The sequence below is a fragment of the Mya arenaria genome, chromosome 8 (genome assembly GCF_026914265.1).
Source record: "Mya arenaria isolate MELC-2E11 chromosome 8, ASM2691426v1".
Classification (NCBI taxonomy): domain Eukaryota; kingdom Metazoa; phylum Mollusca; class Bivalvia; order Myida; family Myidae; genus Mya; species Mya arenaria.
The window spans coordinates 32,424,574-32,451,939 of NC_069129.1; the positions used below are offsets into that span (position 1 = coordinate 32,424,574).

Sequence of the window (27,366 nt, forward strand, 5' to 3'; positions counted from 1 at the left end):
CTGAAGTGGCTGCTCCTTACAAATCTTTCTGGTATGGTACAATACAAGAATGTTGATTTAATGGGAACTCAATGCCATTATTTTTCAAATGACTGGCCAGTGTTATCATTGATATAAATTTATATTGATGTGTGTAATGGCGGAACACAATTTTTTTATAAGGATAATATCTTAGATATATATATATATATATATATATATATGCAAGTGTGCATTTATAGTTTAGTAAGGTGACTAGTAAATGTCAGACCTTAGTTGACTTTATCCATGTGTACTGTTAACATCTTTCTTATACTTCGGTTTATTAAGAATAAATAGTTAGGGGTATTGTGATAGACTGGTATTGGCGTTGTCAATGTACATGTAGCTGTGCCATGACTTAAACCTTAGACATAACTTGAAAATGTTTCAAGACATTCAACTGAAGCTTAGTACACATGTTGCCAGAGACAATATGCACTGGTACAGAAAGGCCCATAACTCTGCATGGACAAGTTACAGTCAGGACCATGCCACTTGTTCAACTGAAAAAAACAAAAAGAGGCGGGCATTGGTGTTCACTCTGTGGCTCTCTTGTTTATTGGTGCCTTTACTTTCGAGCCAATCAGAGACTTTTTGAAGGAAGAAATATCAACTATATATCTGCATGTAGGTTATTATAAAATTTATTTGCAGTAGAAAATATGACAGGTAATGGAATGTTCTACCAACATACTAGTATGCATATATATGTACAGTAATGGTGAAAACAGTATGGTAAAAAGTTTGAAACATCATTTAATAACTGATGTTACATGCACTAAATTACTGATAAGTTTCTTTAAAAACTTAATAAACCTTAATATTCACTTGCTTAACATTGTAGACTAAATTTATTGCACATTTTAGCAAATAAAACCCACTACTTTAAAAACTAAAGATAACTATTTGAATAGATGGCAAAAAGTACTACGTCACCTTATAGAGTAAGAACTCAGTAAGTGCATCTAATAAAAGAGATCTTGAGTTCTCACATTAAGGTGATGATTACTATATAAGTATCAAAACGTGAACCATTTATAAAGAATGTGATTATCTACTGTCTAAACGTAATACTATGAGCGATTTATGAAGATTACTGAATTCTTATTCATCTAGAAATTGAACTGAAATACCAGTATAGTCAGCTATAAAGACATTGGTTTAAAGCATGACAATTGCTTTAATTGTAAAAAAATAAAGTTTGTCAGATTTAATCAACATCATGCCAAAAATCATCTTTAACCAAAAAACAACAGCACAAAAATAACATTGAAAGTACATGATCCCTCTGCATTTTTATCTCTTGACACTGAGCCACATCAAACTATGTTGCAGCCACATCAAACTATGTTGTTGCCACAGCAAACTATGTTGCAGCCACATCAAACTATGTTGTTGCCACAGCAAACTATGTTGCAGCCACATCAAGATATGTTGTTGCCACAGCAAACTATGTTGCAGCCACATCAAACTATGTTGTTGCCACATCAAACTATGTTGTTGCCACAGCAAACTATGTTGCAACCACATCAAACTATGTTGTTGCCACAGTAAACTATGTTGCAGCCACATCAAACTATGTTGCAGCCACATCAAACTATGCTGTTGCCACAGCAAACTATGTTGCAGCCACAGCATCTATGACACAGCCATATCAAACTAACTTGCAGCCACAGCAAACTATTTCATTATAATCACTGCTTATGTCAATTTTACTATAACAATTTCTGCTCCTTGTGTTTCAAGCAGAAATGATTCACTTTTGATTTCAAACTACCAGCAATACAGTATAAAAAGTTTCAAACTACCAGTAATACAGTATAAAAAGTATCACCAAGTAATGTAACTCTTGGTACTTTTAAGCATTTCCAATAATATGAAAACCAGCATAAATAAACAAGACATAAACAAAACAATTCTTGGCAAAAGTTACAAGGTTGTAGAAAAATACAAACAAAAATCATTGCAAATTTTAAGTCAATCCATAATTTACCTTAAACAACTGTATTAACTGTTTGCAAAAATGGCCTTGTATTTACCATTGATGTCTAATAATGTTTTCCAGATAACTAAGGTTTACCTTCATTTGACCATTGTGTACTATTACAAATGTCCTTATCAGAACAGAGATTTGACATTCAGATCTGTTTCCATCATATTTTTTTCCTAAAGAACAGCTTTCTTAAAACATAACAAAAAAAGCTAGCAAGCTTATTTCTGATAACTATTTCCACAACTCTGAACATAGAGTTGTTTGCCACTGAACGCCGACAATGTCAAGCCTGCCACTGGCACAATTACAAAACATTCTTTTACCTTGAATGTAATTGTTGAGCCATGTTATTTGTTGTGCCAGGACATTTTAAAATTACCAAATATTTGACCAAGTTACAGCATGGACAATCTAAAAAACAAGGATTTGTGACCAATGGCCTGGGACCAAGTGACCTATGACCTACAGACATGGGTGTTGCATGGGATACCCATGTCTTCTCATGGTGAACATCTGTGCCAAGTTATTTTCAAGGAATCCAAATGCATGGACAAATTACAGTCAGGACAAAACAAAAAACATGGAATTTTGAACAATTTCCTAAGAGTGTGGCCTAGACCTTTGATCTCAAATATGGATATTGCACACAACATGGCATCGTGTGATGGTGCACATTGGTGGCAAGTTATTCTAAAATCCTAATGCATGGCCATGGTTACAGCTTGGACAAGCCAATTAAAAATGAATTTTGACCAATGACCCTTAAGTGTGACCTTGACCTTTGTTCCACAGACAAGGTTGTTGCATGCAACAGGCACGGGTGTTGCATGCAACACGCTGTCTTCTCAGTGTAAGCATTTGTGTGAATTATTTTAAAATCATCCAAAGCATGACAAGCTTCAAGCTTTGACAGACCAAACAAAACAATACAGATAGACTATCGCACGGACGTGAATACACCAAACCATCGTTTGACAACTATGTCGAGCTCACCGCAAGCAGGCTCAATAATAAATTAAATGGCCTTCAAATAAAATAAAGGATATTTGCTCAAGTATAATGGATCATCTACAAACTTGCTTAAAATGTTTTAAAGCATGAGCAAAAACCCGGAAATTAACACATGAAAAGCTTCATGGTTTTCATAGAACATTTAAGTCAACCAAGCATAAAAGACAAAGTATCTTTCTATGACAAACGACACAAATATGCTTCGTGCATTTGGTGGAGATTGACCCCACAACCCTGCGCTCTGCAGGTGGACACTCAACCGCGTCCCTTTAAAAGCTAGCTCTAGAGCAAGACATAATTAGTGCCCCTATATATTCATTACCCTGTTACATTTCTTTCTTTCGTGTTTCCAAAATAAAGCTTTTTTCATTGCTCAAATTGAATCTTTATTCAGAAATGCTAATCAAACAATAGTCAGAATTTAACTAAAAGTTAAAATTCATATAATGATATCACACTAAGTGATAAAAAAAAATCATTAAAAATAAGAAAATAAGTTGTATTTTAAGCCCGAGTGAAGATTATGTAAAAAACAAAAGTTCTTTCAAAATGACTTTTACTTAAGTATACAAAGATGCGATGAATACGCATTAATTAGGAATTGAAGATTACATGTTTTGCTTGTGCCAAAGGCTGGTCCCCCTTATGCATGAGTATTCACAATATCTGGCAGCAGTGATGACATATGCCATATAAATAATATGTCCCTCTATACGTATGTAGGTGAATTTTGAGCCAAGATGACTTATACAACAGTAACTGGATGTCCTCTAAGCCTGAGTATATGCAAAGTTGTAGTTTTCGGGAAGTGGAGGTATAGGTGGCGGTTCTTTAGGAATGGTAATGCCCTCTGTTTCAAGCAGACGCAGTTTGATTTCCATGTTCAACAAAATGTCCATGTCTTCTTTTGTCTGTCTGCTGGTCATCTGGAGATACAATATATAGAGAAGATAATTGGTTGTTTCAGTGTAAGATCGCAATATATTTCACAAAGTGAGCACCAAATGATATATTTCACTAGTTACTTTGACAAGTGAAATATTCATTTTTGGTGTTCATGGTGTGAAATCTGAATTTGTGTCCCAGCCTTGTGTGCACCGATGTTTGAATTGGTACATGAGAACGGGCTAAAATTTCAAAACACTGTTGAAACAGTGAAATATCATTTTTATTTCACTGATATATCTCCATTAACCACTGGAATCCTATACAAAATAGTGTTACTTTCACAATGTTAAATATTATTCTGCTCCAATGGAAACAGTAATGCAGTATATGACATTTTCCATTCTAATGTCTATATACATTAATGTCAATCTAATTTACAGACAAGACAAGACGCCAATGCGTCAACGCCGCATTGAAGCCGGATTTTTTATTTGACGATGCAATTTTGCAAACCTAGGATTTGAGCGAGTGACCTAGTATTTTAACCAAAAAGACCCATATTTATACTTATCGGAGGTATCGTTCATACAAATAACCTGATCCACAGAAACTATTTCATTTGTGTGAGGAAAAATGAACATTTTATAAATACATCAGCTTTTTCAATAAGATCTGTCCCAGAGATCTAGTTTTTGACCCTAGATCACACACTTTATCATCTAAGATTTCATGTACACAAATATTTTTAAAGCTAATTAAGATCTATTTTTTTTTGAAAATATGGGTAGATATGAAATTGATGATTGGGATGTGTGTTTATAAAATAGCAATTGAATTTAGTTGTTGACTGATAATGATAGGTTTGGTACAATTGTGTAGGCATGATTATATGAAATGGTTAACTTTAAATGATAATCGTTAACACTTAAAAGGCAATCCAGACAGCTTTGTGGTCAGTCCAGAAGGTTTCCATGACATCGGTTTTGTGAGGCATATCTGACACAGGTCAATGGTGTGTGTGCCAGTGTGAAAGCATGTGTGCGTGTGTCATGAGAATTGGAAAACAACTTAATTCAATATCCTGCAGGAAAAAACTGTAATTTTGGCTAAAATTCTATCATACTTTAATGTGAATAAGATATCCTTGAGAATTTTTTTTGTAAAAGTTTCATGAAAATATAAGATTTTTTTTTATGACATCGGGAAAATATTAATTAAAATTTGACCTAGTGACCTAGTTTTGATCTAAGGTGACCCATATTGAAGAACTTTTAAGATATTATGCAGACAAATATTCTGACCAAGTTTCATAAAGATTTAACAAAAATTGTTGAATTTATGACGTGGAAAGATTTTCCTAAGATTTGACCAAGTGACCTAGACCGATATAAAAAATAAGCAAGGTATTATGCAGACAAATAGTCTGACCAAGTTTGATAACCATTGGATAAAAACTCTTGATTTTATTACATAAAATGAAAAGTTTAACTCAGAATTGTTAACGCCATTCTATAACCCATAATTTTTCGATGAAAAATCTGGCTAAAAAGTTTTAATTTACTAGTACATTTCATGGAAAAAAATCATTATACTTAGATCTTGGCAAACTAGGAGAAAACAAGCAAAAAAACTTTTAACATACTTCATCATATCTATATCTATTGAGAGATTCTCTGTGAGTAAGGTAAATATACTGTATCTCACTATCAGGTTTGTAATTCAAAACAAAATGGTATGTTTTCATACTGGATTATTGAGAAGAGCGTTGATGCCATCCTCCCATAACATGTATTCCTGTTCACTGTTTGCGGAGAAGTGGAAACATTTCTCTTCATCTGGGCGAGATCCCTCTAACACCAGGGAGAAGGCGATATTTGAATCCAACTGCAAATAGTTCAAGGGGATTAGTATAGCAAATGTTCATAAAACCCATCTGACCAACCTGCTACTTGAGTAAAATTTGGATTGGTAATGTACAAAGATGAATTTCAATATTTAGCCAATAAAGGCACCAAACAATTGACTAAATACTTTATGCCATATTTGTTAACATTTATATAATAAGGTATTTATAGCCTTCAGGAGTTTTCCAACCAAATCTTAGTTTATTACAGCGCAAAAATATTTAAATAATCAACTTCTTTAATACAATGGCCATTATATGCCAAAGTCCTCTCTTTATAACATATTCAACCATTCTCAAGAAACTAACATTATTTTTGTCTTTGATGTAATAACCTATCCATGCATGGCAATATAATTAACAGTTTGTTTATGAACTTCTTCAGGAGATTTAATGGCCATATCATTGGCAAATAACAACAAAATCAAAACAATATCATCGATGTTTAAACCAGAGTTAATGCTCTCCTGCAGCTATAATTCTTTACAAAAGAGGGTAAAAGTATCAGGGACATTACGTCCCCTTGGCACAAGCCCACAGCATCACAAAAGTAAAATAGAAAAACATATCTCTTAAGGCCTTTTTCAAAATACCCTGATACTAGCGAAGATCTCTTTTTACATTTTGAGTATGGTTGATGTAAATTATTTTACATTTGCCATGTTAAGTCTCAAAAGATAAAAAGAGTATCTTTGACTTTGTCAATTCTTTGAAAATGGCATTAAGGCCGAAACGTCAATAAAGTGTTAAATAAAGAATTAGATCAATTATATTCCCTGAGGAATAATTACAGTGTTATATATCTCTTAACGTCAAACCTTATTTCTGGCCTGTTTCACGTGAGCACAGTTTTTCCCTGTGACCATCTCCATAATTTCATGTACGGCAAGTTTGTTTGGCAGCTGTTCGAGAGCGGGCGTGTCCTTATCCTCACAGTCACCATAGAAGAAAGCCTTGTGGTTTGCTGATAGGCGCCAGTACTGGTATTTGTCTGAAATACACAATGTATATAATTAATTTCATTAAACTTCAAATCAATACTATTCTTGTCACAATATCTATGCTATGGCTTGACAATCTGCCCTCTAAATTCAACTGAGAAAGGCTTTCAATTTGGCATCCAATTGATTTTATAAAATATTTTATTGACAAAAGTAGTGTTGAAACTATGTAAGTTATTAAATTTTAACTGAAAATATAAAAAATTACTTGACATTTATTAACAATTTGAAATGAGCAAATGCCACAGAAAAATCAATTACATTTAATCAAACTTTTGTCACTTTTAAAATACACAGCAATTTTATCTAAATACATGTATGAACTTATTTGAAGCAATTCTACATGTGTATGTTATGTCCTTTAAGCGTAATAGTGTTAGGCCCCGATATCACAAAAAAAATACTACAGTCAAATCTGAATCTTTGTCTTAACACATTTTACCAAAAAAAAAAGGCCTCGGGCCTTACTCAATATGCTTTTTAGTGAACATTTTCATTGTAGTAAAAAAAATCTTATCTTAAACAACCAACATCTTAAATATCTCTTTTCATTAAATTTATTTGCATGCCTTTATTATTTGGATCTTTTTTTTTTGCTTTTATTTGTTTTTAAGGCGTTTTTTTTCGCATAGAATGTGCTGATAAAAACCATGTGTCAATATTTCAAAAGACACTCATTCTAGACAGAAAAAAATATTTCATTTATTACCCAAAACAATGATTTGTGCTCAATTTCATCGTTTTTTGTAAAATAGATTTTCTTTGGAAGTTTAACTCAATATGGGGAAAGAACTGGCTTTTAAAAAAGATAAACGATTTACAGTTACCTTGGATATTATATTTTTAATGATTTGAGATTTATATTGAGAATTTTTTTTATTTTTTTTTTATTTGGGGAAGATACACAACACTGAAATTCCAACTGACTACTTACTTTTTACACATGACCCCTTGTTGTCATACGTGTGGTATTTTTGTGATACTGGGGCCAGATATAAAACATGACTTAACTTATTTAAACTGACCTCATTTTTTACGCGAGATATACTGCACTTACTGTAACTTACTCCAACTGACCACTTACTTTTTACGCGAGACCCCTTGTTGTCATACTTGTGGAACCTAGTCCCCCCCTCCAGGTACGTTAGTCGGTGTTTACGGACAAGCTCTAATATCTCCGGCTTGATCATCTCTCGCAACTCGCTGTAAGTAAAATTGTAGTGATATGAAAGAATAGAAGACATGATCATCTCTCAATGTAAGAGATATTTGAGGACAATTTTTTTAAGGTAAGCCATCCATCATTAGGGTGCAAAGATGTGTTAGTGCATTGTGATATTTACATCAAGATTATTTCTATGTTTAATTTATGTTTTTGATTCCTTATTGAGACCAGGCCCTGGCATATATGAACTTGAAATACATTTTCTAGATGTCCAACCTGCATACACTTACAGTATGGGTTTTGCCTGCGCTTTACTCTCTTCTCTTCGTTGTCTTTCAGCATCCCAGATCTTCTTCAGTTCCGGATACGCCAAAACCACAAGTTTGCTCTTGAAGGCATCGAATGACTTCGGCATCTGGTTCTTGTCCAGAGCTCGAGTTATTTGTTCCCTGACTACACTTAGCACCTGGATGAATAAATACACAATGTATGATATTTTCACAAACATTAAAATTCTAAACATATTTATTTAAGAGAAAGATAATGGCTGAACCATTTAAATAGAAAAGTCAAACAATTCTTGTTTGCATCAAAATGAGTTTATAAAAAAAACATATGCACATGTACAAGCAAATGCCTACATGTTTTTTGTAACATCTTTGGCATGGGGCCTGGGCCTTTTTGATTGGGAAAAGTGCGTTATTTGAAGGCTTTAAAAAGTAGACAGAAAAATGTGATTAAGTTCGTTTCTTTAAAGAAACACCCACTCTTCCCTACAAAATTGGTTTATAATACAAGAACTTTTTCACTGAAAAAAACAACAGCAACGGACTGGCTTCAAAGTTTTTCTGGCCCCTTTTGGGCTGAAATTTGGCCCCATTCCCAGCCTGAAAATGTATGTTCTTTTCCCTACACAGGGAAAAAATCCCTATTATTATTTTTTTACCAAGAGCACTGACCTCTAAAAATTTAACAAATGTAGCAATAGAGAGCCATATATCGATAGGTAGGTGGAATAAAAGGTTTGGAAACAAGTTAATCATTATATCATGTTAGTATTTAGTATTTAGTATTTTTTCCTTATCAAAGGGCCCCACCACCATTCCCTTAAAAGTGGAAAAAAAAAACACTGGGCTCATATCTGCCAAGCCCAAAAGAAGCAGCTATATGCACCTTTTCAAAGTCCTCCCTGGAAGCCCTCATTTCCTTCCATGTACGGTTACACAGGTGAATACACACTGAGAAGAACTCCTCCAGGGGCTTATCAACACTGAAGAACATCGGGTAGTAGCATGTCTCATCTTCATATGCTGGAGAAACAGGTCGAAAGAATAAGTACAATTACATATTATAAGTATAGCATACAGTTGATCGTGCCTATCAGCTGAGTAGGTTGACCAGTCAGCGCAGGGGTAACTTCACCCGTTTTTGCTTCTCACTAAGGCCTTCCCGGTTGCATTCTCCGCCAGAGCCATGTGAATTTTGTTTGTCCTCATCAAGTTGGGATTTTCAGGGTATTCCAGCTTTCCCCACAACCTTATACTACACTCTGGCGTAACATAAGTCCAACAGTGATCAACTTAATGTTGAAAATTGTGGTAAAATAATTAAGTTTAAAAGAACGTAAAGGTTAGTCAAAAAGACTGGTTGTAGGTTTTATACTGGATTCAACAATGAATATTCCTGCTCAAATGCTTGGAAATTATTGTATAACAATGGTCGGCGCACCGTCTAAAATGTACGTTAACAAAAAAATATGTATCTTTCACAACATGCCTTTCTTCCATGTTTATCTATGAATTTCCGCCAAATTACGTCACATATTACACTGACGTCATACCAATATACTGTTACTATTTCTCACGTCATTTCCATTTAAAAGTCGTTATTTTCTGAATTGATTACAAGCACAGTCTTGGATACAACATTGCGTCATCGGATTTTGACGAAGCGCAAGCGGTGATAAAGTTTTGCGTTGGATTGGGGGGAAAATGACATAGACTATGAAAATGAGCGCCGAGGCGAAAATGAAGCAACCTGTGCGCCGTTCATTAGTATTCAACTGGCATCAACTTTTTAGAGAAGGACAAAATTCCATAGAAGACAATAAGGGAATAGGACGGAAGAAGACGAGGGGCACGACATTTGTGACGTCGGTGAAGACGTCATTGAAGGGGGTCGCCGTTTGACAGTCTGTGATGTAGCAAGCGTCGTCAGGGCGGGGTATGGAAGTGTGTAAAGGATTTTAACGGACGGTTTAGGCATGCAAAAAGTTTGTGCGAGATGGGTTTTAACGACTTTAACATGGAAACGAGAGAGAAAACGTGTGCATGATTCAAAAACATTTCTGGGAAGATATGAACGGGAAGGTGAACAACTTATGAACCAAATCATTACTACCTAAGAAACCCATCACTAAATGTGCATCAACGTTTGCTAGAGAGTTGTATTTGAATATTTATATACATGTACAGTGGATTACGCACCATAAAAAGTGTGTCAGTGTTGGTGAGAAATACTTCGAAAAAATGTGACACTTTATGAGCGCAACATCATTGGACTGTGCTGGTTGGGTTCAACCATTAGTCATTAATGGATTGTAATTCAGAGAATTTTTGATGTTTTGCTCTGAAAATTTCAGAAATTATACCGAATATGTTGTATGTTTTGTTTATAAAGTTTCTTTGTTGTATATGCAACGATATTTGAATTATTAGAAAGGTCCACGCAATTCTGGATCAACCCTCATACAAATACCGGTAAAAGAAAATAATCCAAACTTACGCTGTTCTCCAACTTTTAGGAGGTCACAGAGTATATTGGTCAGTTTAAGACTGGCTTGGACGAACGGACAGTCCTGCTCGTTGGCTCGACCACAGTTCTCCAACACCACCTGTTCAAAAAATTATTTCTGTAAAATCTTTACTTTTCCAATGCCAACTGTTGAATGCCTGAATCTAACAAGCTCCTTTTTCACGATTTGTTGGTTTGGGCAACAAATTTTGAATGGATTAAATTTCATAAAAACATTATTCAATTATTGGCAAACATCAATTACTAGTAAATTTTGCTTATTTTTTAATTCCACACCATTAACTTTTTAAATAATAATTAACTCAATTGACCTGTAACTGTTCATGTTTTATAATCATCAATGAAAGTTTTACTGTAGAACGAGTTTGTTGCAAAGAAACATTTTTCTTATGACAATATTTTAACAAACTTTAGATCATAGAATAATAATTATCATGACATTTTACCTTGATGTAAGTTTCTTTGTGACACTGAGCAAAGTGAATCATGTTGTCTAAAGCCAGAAGGCCAGGAGGGGCTGTCTCAAAGTCCTTGACTGGGTCTGACTGGTCCTAAAGTAAGATAAAGTTTTCATTTTAAAGTATTGACCGGTCCTAAGGTGAGATAAAATATATATACATTTTAGACCATCTCATAGTCCTTGACCAGGTTGGACTGTTCCTGATGTGAGATGAAAATGTCAAATGTGCAAAGAGGTATGACAGCAACACAAATCAAATTGCACTTGGCAAGAAAACAAGAACATCTCAAAACCTTTGATATAGTAATATATAGTTATCATGTATCAGACATTAAATAATTAACCTTCAACCTTGCATCTTGGGTTACAATAAACACCAAAACTGATATAAACCTACAATACCAAATTTCTACTTACAGTGAAGCCTAGTTTCTTGAGGTCCTTGGCAATACCAGATTTTCTAGATGGCCCTGTGTTTGAATCAGCAATGTCGGAGAAATCAAACGCCGTTCTCCGCAACTCTTCAACTGTCTTGTTAACTGTAATAACCTAACAAAGAAAATGTAACACAGTCAGTAACACATGAAATATTTAGGTACTAAGCAGCTAATTCCTTCTAATTTTTTTTTTTTTCAAAGCATAAATCTCTTCGTATCATGGACTTAATCAAAGTATTTGCACCATATTTTGATGCAATTATATGACTAATTCATTTATATTATTCCTAAGACACCTACTAGTGCATTTTTTGAGAGGATTTCAGCAGTCTCATCCTTTATTCTAAGATGTTTAATGTGACAAGGTGCTGTTTCATGTATTAGGTAAAAATAGTATATGAAAAATAACATAAACATGTTACGTTTTTTAAAACTTTTATATCTTAAGGTTTCAGCATTTCGCCTTCATCAGTAGATAAATAAACAACCATAGAAAGGAAGTGACGTCAACGTATTAGGTAAACGTTCATAAAATATTGTTAAAATTACCTGGGCACTATTTGAGGTGTTGACGGCAGTTTTCAACCTTTCCTCGTACATGTTCAACATGAGACGCTGATGTTTGTACAGTTCATGAGCCATGTCCTGACTCACCTCGCCAGGTAAAATGTACTGAAACATAACAACAGATGTACATTAGTTTGCATGTTATAGTTAGTGCTAACTTTTATGCAGCTCAGTTGCTTAAACAACTGGTAGGGCCTTAAAATAAATACTTTTGGTTCGGGTTACCCGACCCTACCTTTTAATATAGGCGCCGAACCTTATATTGTTTATTGTACGTCTGTAAATAGAATGTGAAAAAAAACAATGTGTGTTTTTATATTTTGATATGTGGTTTCAAAACCTTTAAAGCTTTATACTGAAAATTGCTTTAATACCATTCATCAACGATGACAATAACATTCTTACATAAAGCATTATTTAAAAAAAACAACCGCTCTACCCTACATGTAAATGTAACCCTAACCATACATTTATTTATTTTTGGCCGTATTCAAGCAGAAATAAAAACATTTTTATAGTCAACAAGATTTTTTTTATGTCAGTCAATTTGCATACACAAACAGAAAAGAAACTAGACAGAATGTGATTTGAAAAATGGCACATGAAATTTTAACCCATGAAATTCAGACATTCTACAGTAACTGAAGACCATTTCAATAAAGGACATTCATCATTAATTCAACAATTTTAAATCTCTATAAATGTAAACAAGAGGCCCAAAAGGGCCTATGCTCTACTGGCATGGCTTTTGTGGTCATATCAATCCAGAGCATGTATGTATGGGTAAAAGGCAACAGACATATAGTTTATGTTTTGTGTTTGGGTTACCTGAAAACGTAGCACGTTCAACATCTGAGCCCAGAAAGTATTGTAAGCAGATTAGTTGCACGAACTATTTTAATATGTGCCAAGTAAAAGTCATCTGACAAAAAAAATGCTTTCAAAACTGTACTCATAGTAAAATTTTCTGTAGTTTTAAAAGTTAAAAAAAGTTGGTCAAAAGGTCAAAGTCAAGGGCATCCTAGGACAACATTGATCAATTTGAACAAACATTCACAATCAATTGTGCTGAGATGGATGAACGAACACACAAAAAGATTTTCAAACCTTTCCAGATTTATGTTTACCAAACCTGTGAACCCTGGGTGTGGCCAGTAATGACACCAGGTGCATAACTTAAACATTCACAACCAATTTTGTTAAGATGAATGCGCAAACTACAGAACTTAAAGCTAAAAAATGGCCTTTGGGCTTTCAACAAGAACAAGGCAGAGTAATTCACAAAATCAACTGCAGAAGCAAAAAGCAAATTTTCTCTCAAAATCCTAGACTTGCAAATTGTCTCCCTTAACTCTAGACTTGAATTAACATATACATGTAAACTTGGCTAAAAATAGAATTCGCTCATGCAGACCTGGCTAAAAATAGAAAGCATTTCTTTAAAACTTTCATGGCCCATAATCTAGGCATTCATGGGCGGATCTTGCTGGTTTTCGAAAGGAACCAAGCTTTAATGGATATCTAGATACTGTACAAGTTTCATCAAGATATAATCAAAACTGAAGACTGTATCGTGTTCACAAGCAATTGTTTACAGACGCACGGACGCACGGATGCACATACTACGTACACATTACCATCGCATAAGCTCTTCTGGCCTTTGGCCAGTAGAGCTAAAAATGACTACCAGTTTACATTGATTTTTTTTATTTCCTCAACTTCGTTTTTATTTTTAATACTGAGTAATGTTCAATTCACTCAAATATACAGCAAAATAACAAAAATAATTATGACACCAAGATCATTTCAATTAACGACTAGAATTGACTTAGATCTTAGTTGAGATGGCCACCAGTAGAGTAACATTTGCTAAATGAATTTTACTTAACACTATTATTATTATTAGCGGAACAAAACATGCATTCAGAAATAAGTTAAGTTATGCAATACCTCTGTAATATCATTTCTAAATGTCTTGGAGTGGAAACATGCCATCAACTTCTGTTTCTTGTCCTGCGATGATTTCATGAACATGGCGTTTATAACAGCCAAGGCACACTGCTGTACATCTTTACTGTGACTGTAAATAATTAAACAGATAGTCATCAAACTTGGCGCAGTGAATTCTGTTAAATCATTTAGTTTTTTTATAACACTTAACAGACATTTACCATTAATGATGCAATAATTTATATACTTATGCCAGCATGCTTTACCAGAGGGTAAGCCTATGCAAATCTAATGACCGAAAGTCCAAATTTGACCTTAATATAAAACTGAAAATGAGCAAAAATAAAAAAGTAAGTAAAAAACTATCTTGTAAGATTTTGCTTCACAAAACTTTTTCTAATCATATCCACCTACCAGAAGTACATCATTAATTTTTTATATCAACAACAACAACAACAACAACAACAACATCATTATCATCCAACAACATCATCCAACAACATCATCATTATTATTATTATAGTTCACAAGGCATTCAAAAGATGAAAATATATTTTGTGGATCAAACATTTCAATCAAAACAACTAACCTTCTGAGGTACGGAATGATTTTATCAGCTGTTATATGTTGGTCTAAAGTCTCCATCTTGGCCTTGTCCGTGCTGAAAAACAGGTCTAAATGTATAGAAAAACATAGCTTCACACTGCTTAATTCATAACTTACTCAACTCTAAAACAGATTAAAGTACAGTTCTCCGAAGTTATAAAAGACAAAATACTTCCAACCTTAATACATATATGAATGGAAGAAATTAATCCAATGATTTTCCTATAGCAAATTTGATAATATCTTTGTCTGATTTACAGAATACTCTGATGACCTCAAGGAGAGCCACTTTTTTCAATACTTTTGAAAGAGGGTTGTGTGTAGCCTTCTCCATATCTTTCTCGCCTTATATTTATTTATCGCAACAAGTTTATTTCAGGATATATTTCCTAAAGGTTTGCGTGGTTACCTACCTATGGAGAATCACGTTTTCTAGTATTTCTAAAGCAGGCTGCGTACAACCCTCTCCTGCCGATCTAGCCCCCGATATACATGAAGTCACCTGCAAGTATCAGGAATAACAAATCATTGAAGTACATAATAAACATGGAGCCACCTGCAAATATCAGGAATAACACATCATTTATGTACATAATATGCATAAAGCCACCTGCAAATATCAGGAATAATGTATCACTACATAAGGTCACCTGCAAGTATCAGGAATAACCCATCATTTATGTACATAATATGCATAAAGCCACCTGCAAGTATCAGGAATAATGAATCACTACATAAAGCCACCTGCAAGTATCAGGAATAATGTATCACTACATTAATCCACCTGCAAGTATCAGGAATAATGTATCACTACATTAAGCCACCTGCAAGTATCAGGAATAATGTATCACTACATTAAGCCACCTGCAAGTATCAGGAATAATGTATCACTACATTAAGCCACCTGCAAGTATCAGGAATAATGTATCACTACATTATGCCACCTGCAAGTATCAGGAATAACACATCATTACATGAAGCCAACCATGTAGCAAGGTTAGAGCACATATACATGTATTTCCCTACCTGTTTGGTAAAGTCAGGCTCTAGAATGTCCCATGAAACCAAGTTATGTTCCATCAGAGCCACAAACGACCGCAAAAGGTACATCAGGGGGTCCCCTGAACTGAAATGGCAATATTCAATACAATTAGTCATTGATATATTTATTCAATTTTAACATTTTTTCAAAGGTTAATAGAAAAATAAAAAAATAATTATGTCCAAATTTGATTTCTACTCGCACACCACACCGTACAGGCTACCGGTATACATATAGAAATATTGAAAGAAAATCCACTTTTCTGTTCCTCAGGTTCCTTGTTGACATCAATAGGTCAGTATTTTTAGCATTAGACCCATAATATTATCATGATAAGATTACATTACATAAGTATCAAATGAAATAAAAACCATGCCCATACTTACAAACTTTTACTACCCGAGATGACATAAGAAATCACAAGCTTGAGACCATCCCTATTTATAAACTCGTGTGCGAAAGTTTGGTCTGTGCACTTCAATGAAAGGTTTTTTAGCGCGTCAACCTTCTCCTCTCGACTCCCTTTGTTCAGCCGGTCCATAATATTTTGAGCCGACTGACCCTGAAATAACAGACAATATTTGCCCATCACATTGTACTAAGGATTGCAAAATTTAAAACAAGTTTAAGTAAAAATTAATATAAAATGTTACTGTTAGTAAACAGTATGTCCCCTAGCATCAAAGCATCATTGGCAACCACGGTACTTTCTTCCATTACACTCCACGTTACATACTGCGGAGGCAGGGGAGACAACTCTTCTTTCAATGATATCACATGAGACAATTAAATACTCTTCAATAACCCTGAATTGTCGGTTGTCTCCACAGGCAAGTGGTCTAAGCAGCTGTTTTAAAATTTGTAGTGATATGAAGGACTGAGTTCAATTCAAGATTTTGCCAGAATACTTTTTCTACGAGAAAGCATTAGTACAAGTGCCTGTGCATTTTTTTCCCAATGAAACTGCCTCATTAATTGTTCATGATGACAAGGTTTTCCTAGCCATGTCACAGAGCATAGCACAGTAGTGCTACCTGATAATGGCATTGGCAAGTTGAACTGAAAAAGTCTTAATTTCCTGTTTTGGGCTGATATAAAATACTTATTCATTACATTTTATATGCCCTGTCTTCAAATCGCATAAAAATATACATCAATTGAAAAAAAATTGTACTACTGTTTAAAACCAGAATCACTAAGAGAAGACTTACCGGTACCACCATTTACAAATAATTGAAGCTGCACTTTCACAGGTAGACAGATTTGATATTTAAAATAAATTTGACTTAAAATCAGCTAATTTTGGCATCAATGCCTTCAGTTCAGTTATGTAAGATACTACAAAATAGAATATAACTCAATTGTTTGGAAAACTGCTGAAAATTTCCTTTTCCTTTAAGCTTTTGAAAACTGTTTAGCAATAAACAGTCAATTATCAAACATAAATATGAAAAACTTGAATCTGATATCTTGTCAGCAATCTATTTGATTATATAACAACATTTGTTGAAGGGTTTCATCCTTCAGTATCTTAGTTTTAACCCTCCTAATGATTTGCAACATTTATTTCGTAAAAAAAATACATATAAAAAGAGTACATTATTTATTACAAACCATGAAATTGTCCCTTTATCCGAAAACCCTATATTGTTACTACGACAACCATAATCTATTGACTACTCACAGGTGATTCCGTCAGCTGTAGCACATTTCCATTCTGTATATCCGCTCGGTTCTGTAAAACATAAAATACACTGCTCATAATGCAACAATTAACAATTGCATCTCTTTAAACAAGTTAAAAGTCTTTGTAACAACCACACTCTGCTTCCTGAAATATGACGATATATATACATATATATATTTATATATATAAAACTATGTGGCCTTAAATATTTTGTGTTACATGAATCTTAAAACTAACGACCCTAGAAAATATTTAAAAAAAATAGCAGTATCAATAATTGTTATGAAAATGTTTTGCATCTGTTTTTTTAATCGGTCACTGAATATATATTTTTTTATATAATACAGAAAATGATTTATCACCAAAATCCATCCAAACATTTGTCCCAAACATATAATTTATAATTCTGGCCTATTGCAAAGTGATATCAACATGGTTATCAATTTCAACTGTTATATTCATTTTCATTATGATAACATCAGACTCCATAAGATGTAAGATGAGATAAACAAATTTCCTGAATTAATGAAATTTAAGGTTCCCATTGGCTGCTGGAAATCTTCAATATAAAACATTTGGTAATACAAATTTTGTTTTAATTAAAATGAAAAGAACAAAAACAAGCTCAAGTAAAAGTAATGAATGTTTGTAAACAATTTTTTTTATACCTTTAAAGCTGCACTCTCACAGATTAAATGTTTTGATATTTTTTTTATTTTTTGTCTTGGAACAATTTTATGCGAAAATGCATGTACACCAGCCATATAAGACTGCTGACAAAAATTAGATTGCAGATTTTTATATTGAAGTTCAAAAAATGATGTTTTATGCATTTTTCTTAAACTGTTAGTAACGGTTTTAGCCTTAAAACATTAATTTTCAAACGGAAATATGAAAATCTGCTATCTGATCTTTTGTCAGCAATCTTTTATCACTGGTTTGCAGATATTTATGCAAAAGTTTGCTCATTCCACGACAAAAAATAAAAAACGGTAAATCTGTGAGAGTGCAACTTTAAACATGTACATTTTGTGCATTTTAGCTTAAATTATTGTACTTCAATCAGTCTTAAATGCTCTTTAAATAAGCCTTTTATAATATCATAAAAATCACCATTAATAGAGCTCAAAACAGGAAGTTAATTTTTAAAAATAAAAAAAACATCATTTCGAAACCTTTGCGTAAGTGCAATAAACAGTGACTTTGTTGCAAAAATTTACTCCACATACCTGATCCCCTCTGAATGAGGTTTTTCTTTTGGTATAAACCTTTTTTGCCTTCTTCATTACGAATTTATCCAAAATAAGCCTCTAATATCAACCACCTATTATGACTTTCATATTTTTACTATAATACGCAGTTTCTATGGCACATAACTTTTGAAAGAGAAAAAAGCACTTAAGAAGGAAACAAACTTCAAACTTCCTTATTGACATGTTTTTTAAGAGACCTCCCTATCACCACTGTTTAAAATCAGGTGTAAACAAAATGAAACCAGGGGCCACATTTTGAACTCCAATGCAATGTGGTGTTTTTAACCATGTTGGGTAAAGGTTCTGAGCCTGTCAAAAAGACTTATAATAAGTTTTGAGCAACTTTAACTTTGACCTGAGTCAGATTTAATGCAATTTGCAATTGTGAAGTCATAATTTCTGTAAGTAAGCAAAATTCTTTACATATCTGCAGGAACATATTATAGTACCAACATATCCTGACCTTGATTTTTATTTCTTTGGCCTAACATCTTGTCTAGGACTGCAGACTTCTCTTTCCTTTCATGCGGCAATTATAATGTTTGCCAAAATCTTTTAATCCTTACCAGGAAGATTTTGATTGTATTTGTGTTGAAATTTGATTTAAGTACTCAAACAAGAACCCCATGAGGGCCTATGCTCTACTGGCATGGCTTTTGTGGTCATTTTCAATCTAGAGCATGTATGTATGGGTAATAGGCAAAAAACATATAGTTCATGTTTCGTGTTTGGGTAAGCTGAAAATGCTGTAAGCAGATTAGTTGCATTAACTATTTAAATATATGCCAAGTCAAGGTCATCTGGGAAAAAAACTGTATTCATGGTCAAAATTTCACTGCTGTAGCTTCAAAACAAGGAAAGTAGGTCAAGAGGTCACATTTAAGGTCATTTGAGGACGACATTGATTTGTTTGCAAAACTGTACACATGGTCCTAATTTTATTGCTGTAACTTCAAAAATAAGAAATAGGTCAAGAGGTCATAAACAAGGTCATCAAAGTACAAAATAAATATTTGTTTACAAAACAGTACACATGGTCCAAATTTCATTTCTGTAGCTTCAAAAATAAGAAAGTAGGTCAAAAGGTCACAGTCAAGGTCATCCGAGGACAACATTAATGCTCGTTTGCAAGACTGTACACATGGTATAAAGCTCATTTCGGTAGCTTCAAAAATAAGAAAGTAGGTCAATAGGTCACAGTCAAGGTCATCCGAGACACCATTGATGCTTATTTGCAAAACTGTACACATGGTCCAAATTTCATTGCTGTAGCTTTAAAAATAAACAAGAGCTGTCGTAAGACAGCGCGCTCGACTTCGCCGCTTTGACTTAGAAGTGAATACAATAACAATGTAATATTACCACGTTTGGTCTATTTATGTCAAACCAAACTAAAATTATTCAATACATAAGGTGACTTTGATGCTGCCCTCCCACCACCCGAAAAATGACGCAAGTCATTCAAATAACTTGATTTCCCATTATGAAAATGTGGTCAAGAATATACAAATATGCCTTTCAAAACAAATTGAAATAAAATAAAAAAATAAAAAAATAAAAAAAATCAAGGGCCATATAGTATAGCCCTCCTTGTTTTCCCTTGGTAAAAAACTGGTTAACAATGTAAAAATGTGCCTGTCAAATGAAACGTATAGAAGTTTTTTTTATTAAAATCCCAACTTGCCCTTAACTTTTACTTGCCTAAAACTTTAACCTAAGTCAATCAGGGGCATAACTTGTATTAAGGATATGGAGTTATGTAACCTCATTGGGTGATGGTCCTGAACAATTGTGTGAAGTATTAAGTCAATTGAATGAAGGGTATAGAAGTATTTAATAAATATCCCAACCTAACCGAAAACTTTAACCTAAGTTTCAAAGTCAATCAGGGGCCATAATTTGTATAAAAGATAATATGGAGTTATCTAACCTCATTATGTGATGGCTCTGAACAACTGTGTGAAGTATTAAGTCAATTGAATGAATGGTATTGGAGTTTTAAGTGAAAATCCCAACTTGCCCTAAAACTTTAACCTGCCCTAAAACTTTAACCTAAGTCAATCAGGGGCCAAAACTTGTATTAAGGATAATATGGAGTTATGTAACCTCATTGTGTGATGGTCCTGAACAACTGTGTGAAGTATGAAGTCAATTGAACAAAGGGTATAGAAGTTATTTATAAATATATGTAACCTCATTGTGTGATGGTCCTGAACAACTGTGTGAAGTATTAAGTCAATTGAACAAAGGGTATAGAAGTTATTTATAAATATCCCAACCTGCCCTAAAACTTTAACCTAAGTTTCATAGTCAATCAGGGGCCCTAATCTGTGTAAAGAATAATATCGAGTTATCTAACCTCATCATGTGATGGCCCTGAACAACTGTGTGAAGTATTAACTCAATTGAATGAAAGGTATTGGATTTATAAATGAAAATCCCAACTTGCCCTAAAACTTTAACCGAACACCGACGCCGACGTTGGGGCGAGTAGTATAGCCCATTAAAGCTAAAAAGTAGGTCAAAAGGGGTGGGGCCAGCTTTGGCCCAAGGGGCATAATTTCAACTGTTTTGGTAGAGGGTCATCATATGATGCTCAACAACAAATATCAAAGGTATAAGCTTTGTGGTTTGAAACAAGATGAATTTGAAAGTTTTTCTGATATAAGTCTCTCGGAAACGTGTGACCCCGGGGCAGGGCCAGTTTTGACCCCAGAGGCATAATTTGAACAATCATGGTAGCGGAGCACTAAATGATGGCTTATTCAAAACAGCAAGGGTCTGCCTAGCGGTTTCAGACAAAAAGATTTTCAAACTTTTCCCAATTTAAGTATACCAAACCAGTGAAACCTGGGGCGTGGCAAGAAATGTGCCCAAGGGCATAATTTGAACAAACTTTCACAAGCAATTGTGTTCAGATGGTGTGCAGATGGATGCACAAACAATAGTGCTAAAAATGGCCTTTGGCCAATAGAGCTAAAAATCAACCAACCCATTTAAACTGTAATTTTGATTTCTTTCAACAAGGGTAAGGGAGAGTACAACATAAAACCAACAACCAAAAAAACAAGTTGTCTCCCTTTAATCATAGACTTGGCTATAGACCTGGCTAAAAATAGCATTGTTTTATTCTTTGGGCCATAATCTAGTCATGCATGGGCTGATCTAGCTGGTTTTCGGAAGGAACAGAGCTCTGATGGATATCTACATACTGTAAACGAATTTCATCGAGATACAATCAAAACTTAAGACTGACTCTTTCCGACAAAAAAAAAAAGATGAGGTAATACAACAAATTTCACTTAATTTAATTCATGTACCTACCCTCTCTGTGATGTAAGTTTGTCTTGAAGCTTCTGAGAATTGTAGGGCGTAGTCGACTGTATTTTGGAGATTCCATCTGCAATGAATATTTAACATATTTTTTCCTTCATTTTTACTTTATTTTTTTTTAGTGTATTTTGTTGCAGTATTCAAATAGAATTCAATTGTTAAAGAGCAACACATACTACAAAAATAAAAATAAATAAAAAAATTAACCAACAAACTATAAAAACAGTAGGGTTGGCGCCAGTATTTCGTGGGTAACCCAACTAGAAGATTTTTTTCAGCCTGACTAAACATTCTAAATATCAATTGTTTAAAACAACATCTTACTTGTCACATATGTCCTCGACAATACCAGCCAATGGTCGGTTCTGAAAAAGATAACAACATATTATGAAAAAAAAAATCATGTGATCTATTACAATGTGTTGCTGTAATAAAATGACATCATGATCATTACCGCAAATGACTGGGTATTAGACACACTTTTTCCCCTCAAATTTCGATGTAATAAATGCCTGCGTCTAATAACCCAAAACAAGCTTTAGAACTTTTTTCTGAGGTTGATTTCAGGCCGAGCGTTTGTTTAGATTTATGTAGAAAGGGAGGTTACTCGCTTCATATCGATCGAGTATATACGGTTACAACAGCAGTTGGAAGATCAGGATACGGTATATCGTAAGACATTTGTAATGTAAAAAAAAATGTATAATGTATAAAGAAGCAAAGTTGTGCACTGTCAAAATATTTTTGTAAGGTGCGAGGTATGAAAAACTCGCACTGCCTTTAACCTGTTTAACATATCAAAACTACACACTGTTGCGATAAGGGTCTTGTTTTTTTCGCACTTTGCCACATTCTTTATTCTTTTCTGTAGGTGTTGACATTTTGAGAACAAACCCCTACACTATAAGGTTTTTGCATAACTTAACTTTTCATTCTCGACAGGTTATTGTTTACGATATTCTGTCAGAAAGAAATCTTATAAATTGTCATAAAAGGTACTTTTTAGTGCAATCCAACAACAAACTGTCACACACAGTACTTTTTAGTGCCTATATTACTGCTTCCCACCATGGGGAAAGTGCGTACATCGTACAATTGTATTATCATTGCATGGTTTTAAAGATAACCGTTGCCATTTTTACGAAAAAAACTGTTTCATCACTGTCAACAAAGATGGTGGCCGAAATTGCCAGATGATTTTTGACATTTTTTCTATGCGTGCTTTAACCCAAAACATAGATTAAAAGTTTTTTCTCTGATCTTTCACATATTTTTTTGCCTGCGTCTAATACCACCTATTGTCTTATACCCAGTCATTTATGGTAGTAATTTTATACAGGAATCATCATTGAATATGTTTCTGTATTTTGGTTGCTTTTGGACATGCACTGACTGCAGTTGCTGACTGTTGAGTTCATAGGTTATTAACCTGGTATTAAAATTTAAGTTAAACTTATTTATTTTTCAATGATTATTACAACATAATATAAATCACTCTTGTTGGCATGATGTTACATGAGAGTGTGGTCTTGTGTTGTGGGGAAAACCAGAGTACCTGGAGAGGTGTGGTGACCACATGCACCCAGGCCATGAGTCAAACCTGTTTTAAAAATGGTAGGGTGCAGAAGAGGGACAGGATGAGAGGGGAGAAAATGGCATGATAAATCAGGCTGTGAAGAATGATTTAGACAAAAAGATAGGTTTTAACAGTCAAATATGTAATTTTTGAATATAACAAATGAAATATTTGATAATCTCAGTAATTTAATTCTATGAAAGTCAGAAGGGTGACCATGAGGGCAGAATTAGAGTTGCTACCATAGAAGGACCTTTAAATCTCTTTAGCTAAATCCTTGGTTCATGTAATGCATTTGCACCATATTTGCCCTCATACATGTGAATCACACTTACGGTAAACATGAACTGGACAGATGCATTTCAGTTTGTGATGACTATGTTTCAATTATATAATGCCCTAATATATAGGTCTGTATTTACATCCAGTCATCATTCACAGTATTAGTTTTAAACAGCCAAATATATTAATTTTAGACAAATTTAAATCATGTCATAGTTTTTAAACAAACAAAGAAATATTTGACTTTCTTAAGCACTCCATTCTTGAAAGGCAGAAGGGGAAAAAATGCTTGTTTCCATAATGGCAGGGGGGAGGGGGGGGGGGGGTGCTACCAAGAAAAGGAAGAGTTCAGCACCCTTCCAAAACTCTTTAGCTTTTTAGCTATTATATATATTAATATGCTATAGAAATGATTGTTCTTTTACAGGCTACTTTATATGTACATATCATTCATAAAACTGTAGGGACCGTGGGACGGGTATAAAATTGCAAGAAAAATTCTTTAGTCAAGAGAGTGAGAGTGGTGTAGTGGATAAGGTGTCCACCAGTCTCACCATAGATGTTGTAGGTTTGAGCCCATTCAGGGTGAGAACGGTCTAGTAGTTCAAGAGGATGTTTGGTTCGACACCAACCAGGGTAAGAGTGATGCAGATGTAAAGGTGTCCACCTCTCATCCAAGATGTTGTGGGTTTGATACCCACCAGGATGAGTGTGGTGTGGTGGTTAAAGTGTCCATAACTCACCAAAGAAGTTGTGGGTTTGATACCCACCAGGATGAGTGTGGTGTGGTGGTTAAAGTGTCCATAACTCACCAAAGAAGTTGTGGGTTTGATACCCACCAGGATGAGTGTGGTGTGGTGGTTAAAGTGTCCATAACTTACCAAAGAAGTTGTGGGTTTGATCAAGCCCCACAGGGGTAAGATCTCTTTGCTTTTCAAAAAGGACACTATATAGTACTGGGCCCGTTACAAAAAGATTGTAAGTCATGATCCTTGAACTGTTTAAGAGTTCTTAGGTACACCAATTAAGATACCGGCATAACCTATGCGATAAGCGTTCATAAGATATTTTTACTGACACACAGTTTATGCCAAAAATGAAGTTACGCCTGGAAATTAATGGTCTTATAAGCCTTATGATCTTTATTAAAACGAGGGCCTCGGTATTACCCGGACAGATTCATCTCAACTTGTAGCTGTCTTCAAATTGGAGCCAAAATATAACAATAGTGTGAACTGAGCTAATTCTGAACGACTGCTCTTGAACTATAACCACAGTGTTAGAGCACGCTTTTGAAAATGTATCAAAGTCTCGCATGTTAATGCAATGAGTCAAAATTTGTCAACAATAGTTTCACCCACAAAAAAAGATGTACAATACTATTTGTCTGCTGAATTTGGTACGACTTGGCCAAAAGCCAAGATACACAATTGAGTATGCTTCTAGCAATCCTCAAAATGAAATGTTTAGCAAAAAAGCAGAAGTAAACAACACGTTTGCAATTCTGTTGAACAAGTCATAAATTTAAAAAAAACTGAATTGCTTTAATACTGACTTGCCAAGCATGCCAATTGATGAGTTTGCAAATATATATTTAAGAATATTCAAGTGCTGTACAATCACATAAAGCTCATTTAAAAGAAATGCTCATTCTGTTTTTAATGTTACTGTTTATCACGATGGAGAACCGTGACGTCATACTAGGGATTGAAATCGGCACAAAACAATAATCAGGAGTAGATCCAGGAATGGATCCATTTGACTCTTGCCCCTCCCTCAAAACCAAAACCAAAAGGTTTAAATTGTTGGCAAGGCGTTTTTAGTCCGAAATGGTGCATTTTGAGCATATTTTATTACTTTTTTTCTTCCTGTAGATGATCCGAAATAATGGAAATGGTTATTTCAATCAGTCATCAATTTCATGATAAATGATATGCAGAAGAATATCAGAAAGCTACAGTGGCATAGTGGTGAATTTTTTATCTCCTGGCTAAAACTTTCTAACTCATTCCCACAACTTAGTTTGTTGTGGCCACAACTTATTTTCTTGTTCCCTTGACTAAGTATGTCATGGCCACGACTTACTTTCTTGTTCCCTCAACTTAGCATGTCATGGCCACAACTAACTTTCTTGTTCCCACAACATAGTATGTCATGGTCATGACTAACTAACTCATTTTCACAACTTAGTATGTCATGGCTACAACTAACTAACTCATTCTCACAACTTGGTATGTCATGGCCACAACTTACTTTCTTGTTCCCTCAAAGTAGTATGTCATGGCCACAACTTACTTTCTTGTTCCCTCAAAGTAGTATGTCATGGCCACAACTTACTTTCTTGTTCCCTCAAAGTAGTATGTCATGGCCACAACTTACTTTCTTGTTCCCTCGACTAAGTATGTCATGGCCACAACTTACTTTCTTGTTCCCTCAAAGTAGTATGTCATGGCCACAACTTACTTTCTTGTTCCCTCGACTAAGTATGTCATGGCCACAACTTACTTTCTTGTTCCCACAACATAGTATGTCATGGCCACAAATTACTTTCTTGTTCCCTCAACTTTGTATGTCATGGCAACAAATTACTTTTTTGTTCCCACAACATAGTATGTCATGGCAACAAATTACTTTCTTGTTCCCACAACATAGTATGTCATAGTAACAGATTACTTTCTTGTGCCCTTGACTTTGTATGTCATGGCAACAACTTACTTTCTTGTGCCCTCGACTTTGTATGTCATGGCAACACCTTAATTTCTTGTTCCTATTACGATCAACTATCTCGTTTCCACCTGACCATGACTTAGTAACATAGTGACCGCGAGTTAGAGATCACTTAGAAAATCGTGGCTATGACAAAATTAGTCGTATGAACAAGAAAGTGGGTTGTGGCTATGATATACTTAGTCGTGTGAACGCGAAAGTAAATTGTGGCTATGACATTCTTAGTCGTAGCTTACTGATATACAAAAAAACAGATCTTGGGAAAATGACATTCAGTCGATCAAAACTAATTAGTAGTCAAATATATCATTAAAGGCCATTTACATGAATGATTTTGTAAAAAATCCAAAATTAACAAGATTTTATTCTGTGAATTAAAATGGATTTTTTTTACAATGAAAGTGAGTTTACTCTAATCGATTATCAATTTTGGAAAATCATAACTGATTATCCTCAAATTTGTTTGCTAATGACTGATAATTGTTTCATGCGAAGTCATATGTGTTCCCTGGGTTTTAATGACAAGGTCGATTTGATTGTAGTTCATGTACCTTAAATTAAACAAATTTATCTCTGTGGGCGCAATATGGTTCTGCACATCCTCTCATTGTGCTTTACCATTGTATTAAGTTTTACTAGATTCCATGTGG

The 27,366-nt window shown here is 34.3% G+C and overlaps 1 protein-coding gene across 3 annotated transcripts in view; it reads right to left on the reverse strand.

Annotated features, from left to right (window-relative positions):
- Positions 1-647: 647 nt before the first annotated feature.
- Positions 648-27,366, reverse strand: part of LOC128242199 (engulfment and cell motility protein 2-like) — a 43,974-nt gene continuing 17,255 nt past the window's right edge. For 2 of the 3 annotated variants that reach the window (XM_052959276.1, XM_052959275.1), the window contains 18 exons: positions 22,456-22,496; positions 22,123-22,198; positions 17,543-17,593; positions 16,245-16,420; positions 15,843-15,942; positions 15,230-15,318; positions 14,800-14,871; positions 14,211-14,340; positions 12,243-12,365; positions 11,674-11,805; positions 11,243-11,347; positions 10,767-10,875; positions 9,156-9,292; positions 8,273-8,448; positions 7,902-8,020; positions 6,635-6,807; positions 5,660-5,797; positions 648-3,951 (listed from right to left, as the gene is read on the reverse strand). In XM_052959276.1, coding sequence (XP_052815236.1) covers positions 3,796-3,951; positions 5,660-5,797; positions 6,635-6,807; positions 7,902-8,020; positions 8,273-8,448; positions 9,156-9,292; positions 10,767-10,875; positions 11,243-11,347; positions 11,674-11,805; positions 12,243-12,365; positions 14,211-14,340; positions 14,800-14,871; positions 15,230-15,318; positions 15,843-15,942; positions 16,245-16,420; positions 17,543-17,593; positions 22,123-22,198; positions 22,456-22,496 — 2,103 coding nt within the window. In that variant the 3' untranslated portion in view covers positions 648-3,795. Of the gene's footprint in view, positions 3,952-5,659; positions 5,798-6,634; positions 6,808-7,901; positions 8,021-8,272; positions 8,449-9,155; positions 9,293-10,766; positions 10,876-11,242; positions 11,348-11,673; positions 11,806-12,242; positions 12,366-14,210; positions 14,341-14,799; positions 14,872-15,229; positions 15,319-15,842; positions 15,943-16,244; positions 16,421-17,542; positions 17,594-18,774; positions 18,923-22,122; positions 22,199-22,455; positions 22,497-27,366 lie in introns of those variants that run through there. The other variant, XM_052959277.1, reaches the window with a different exon arrangement.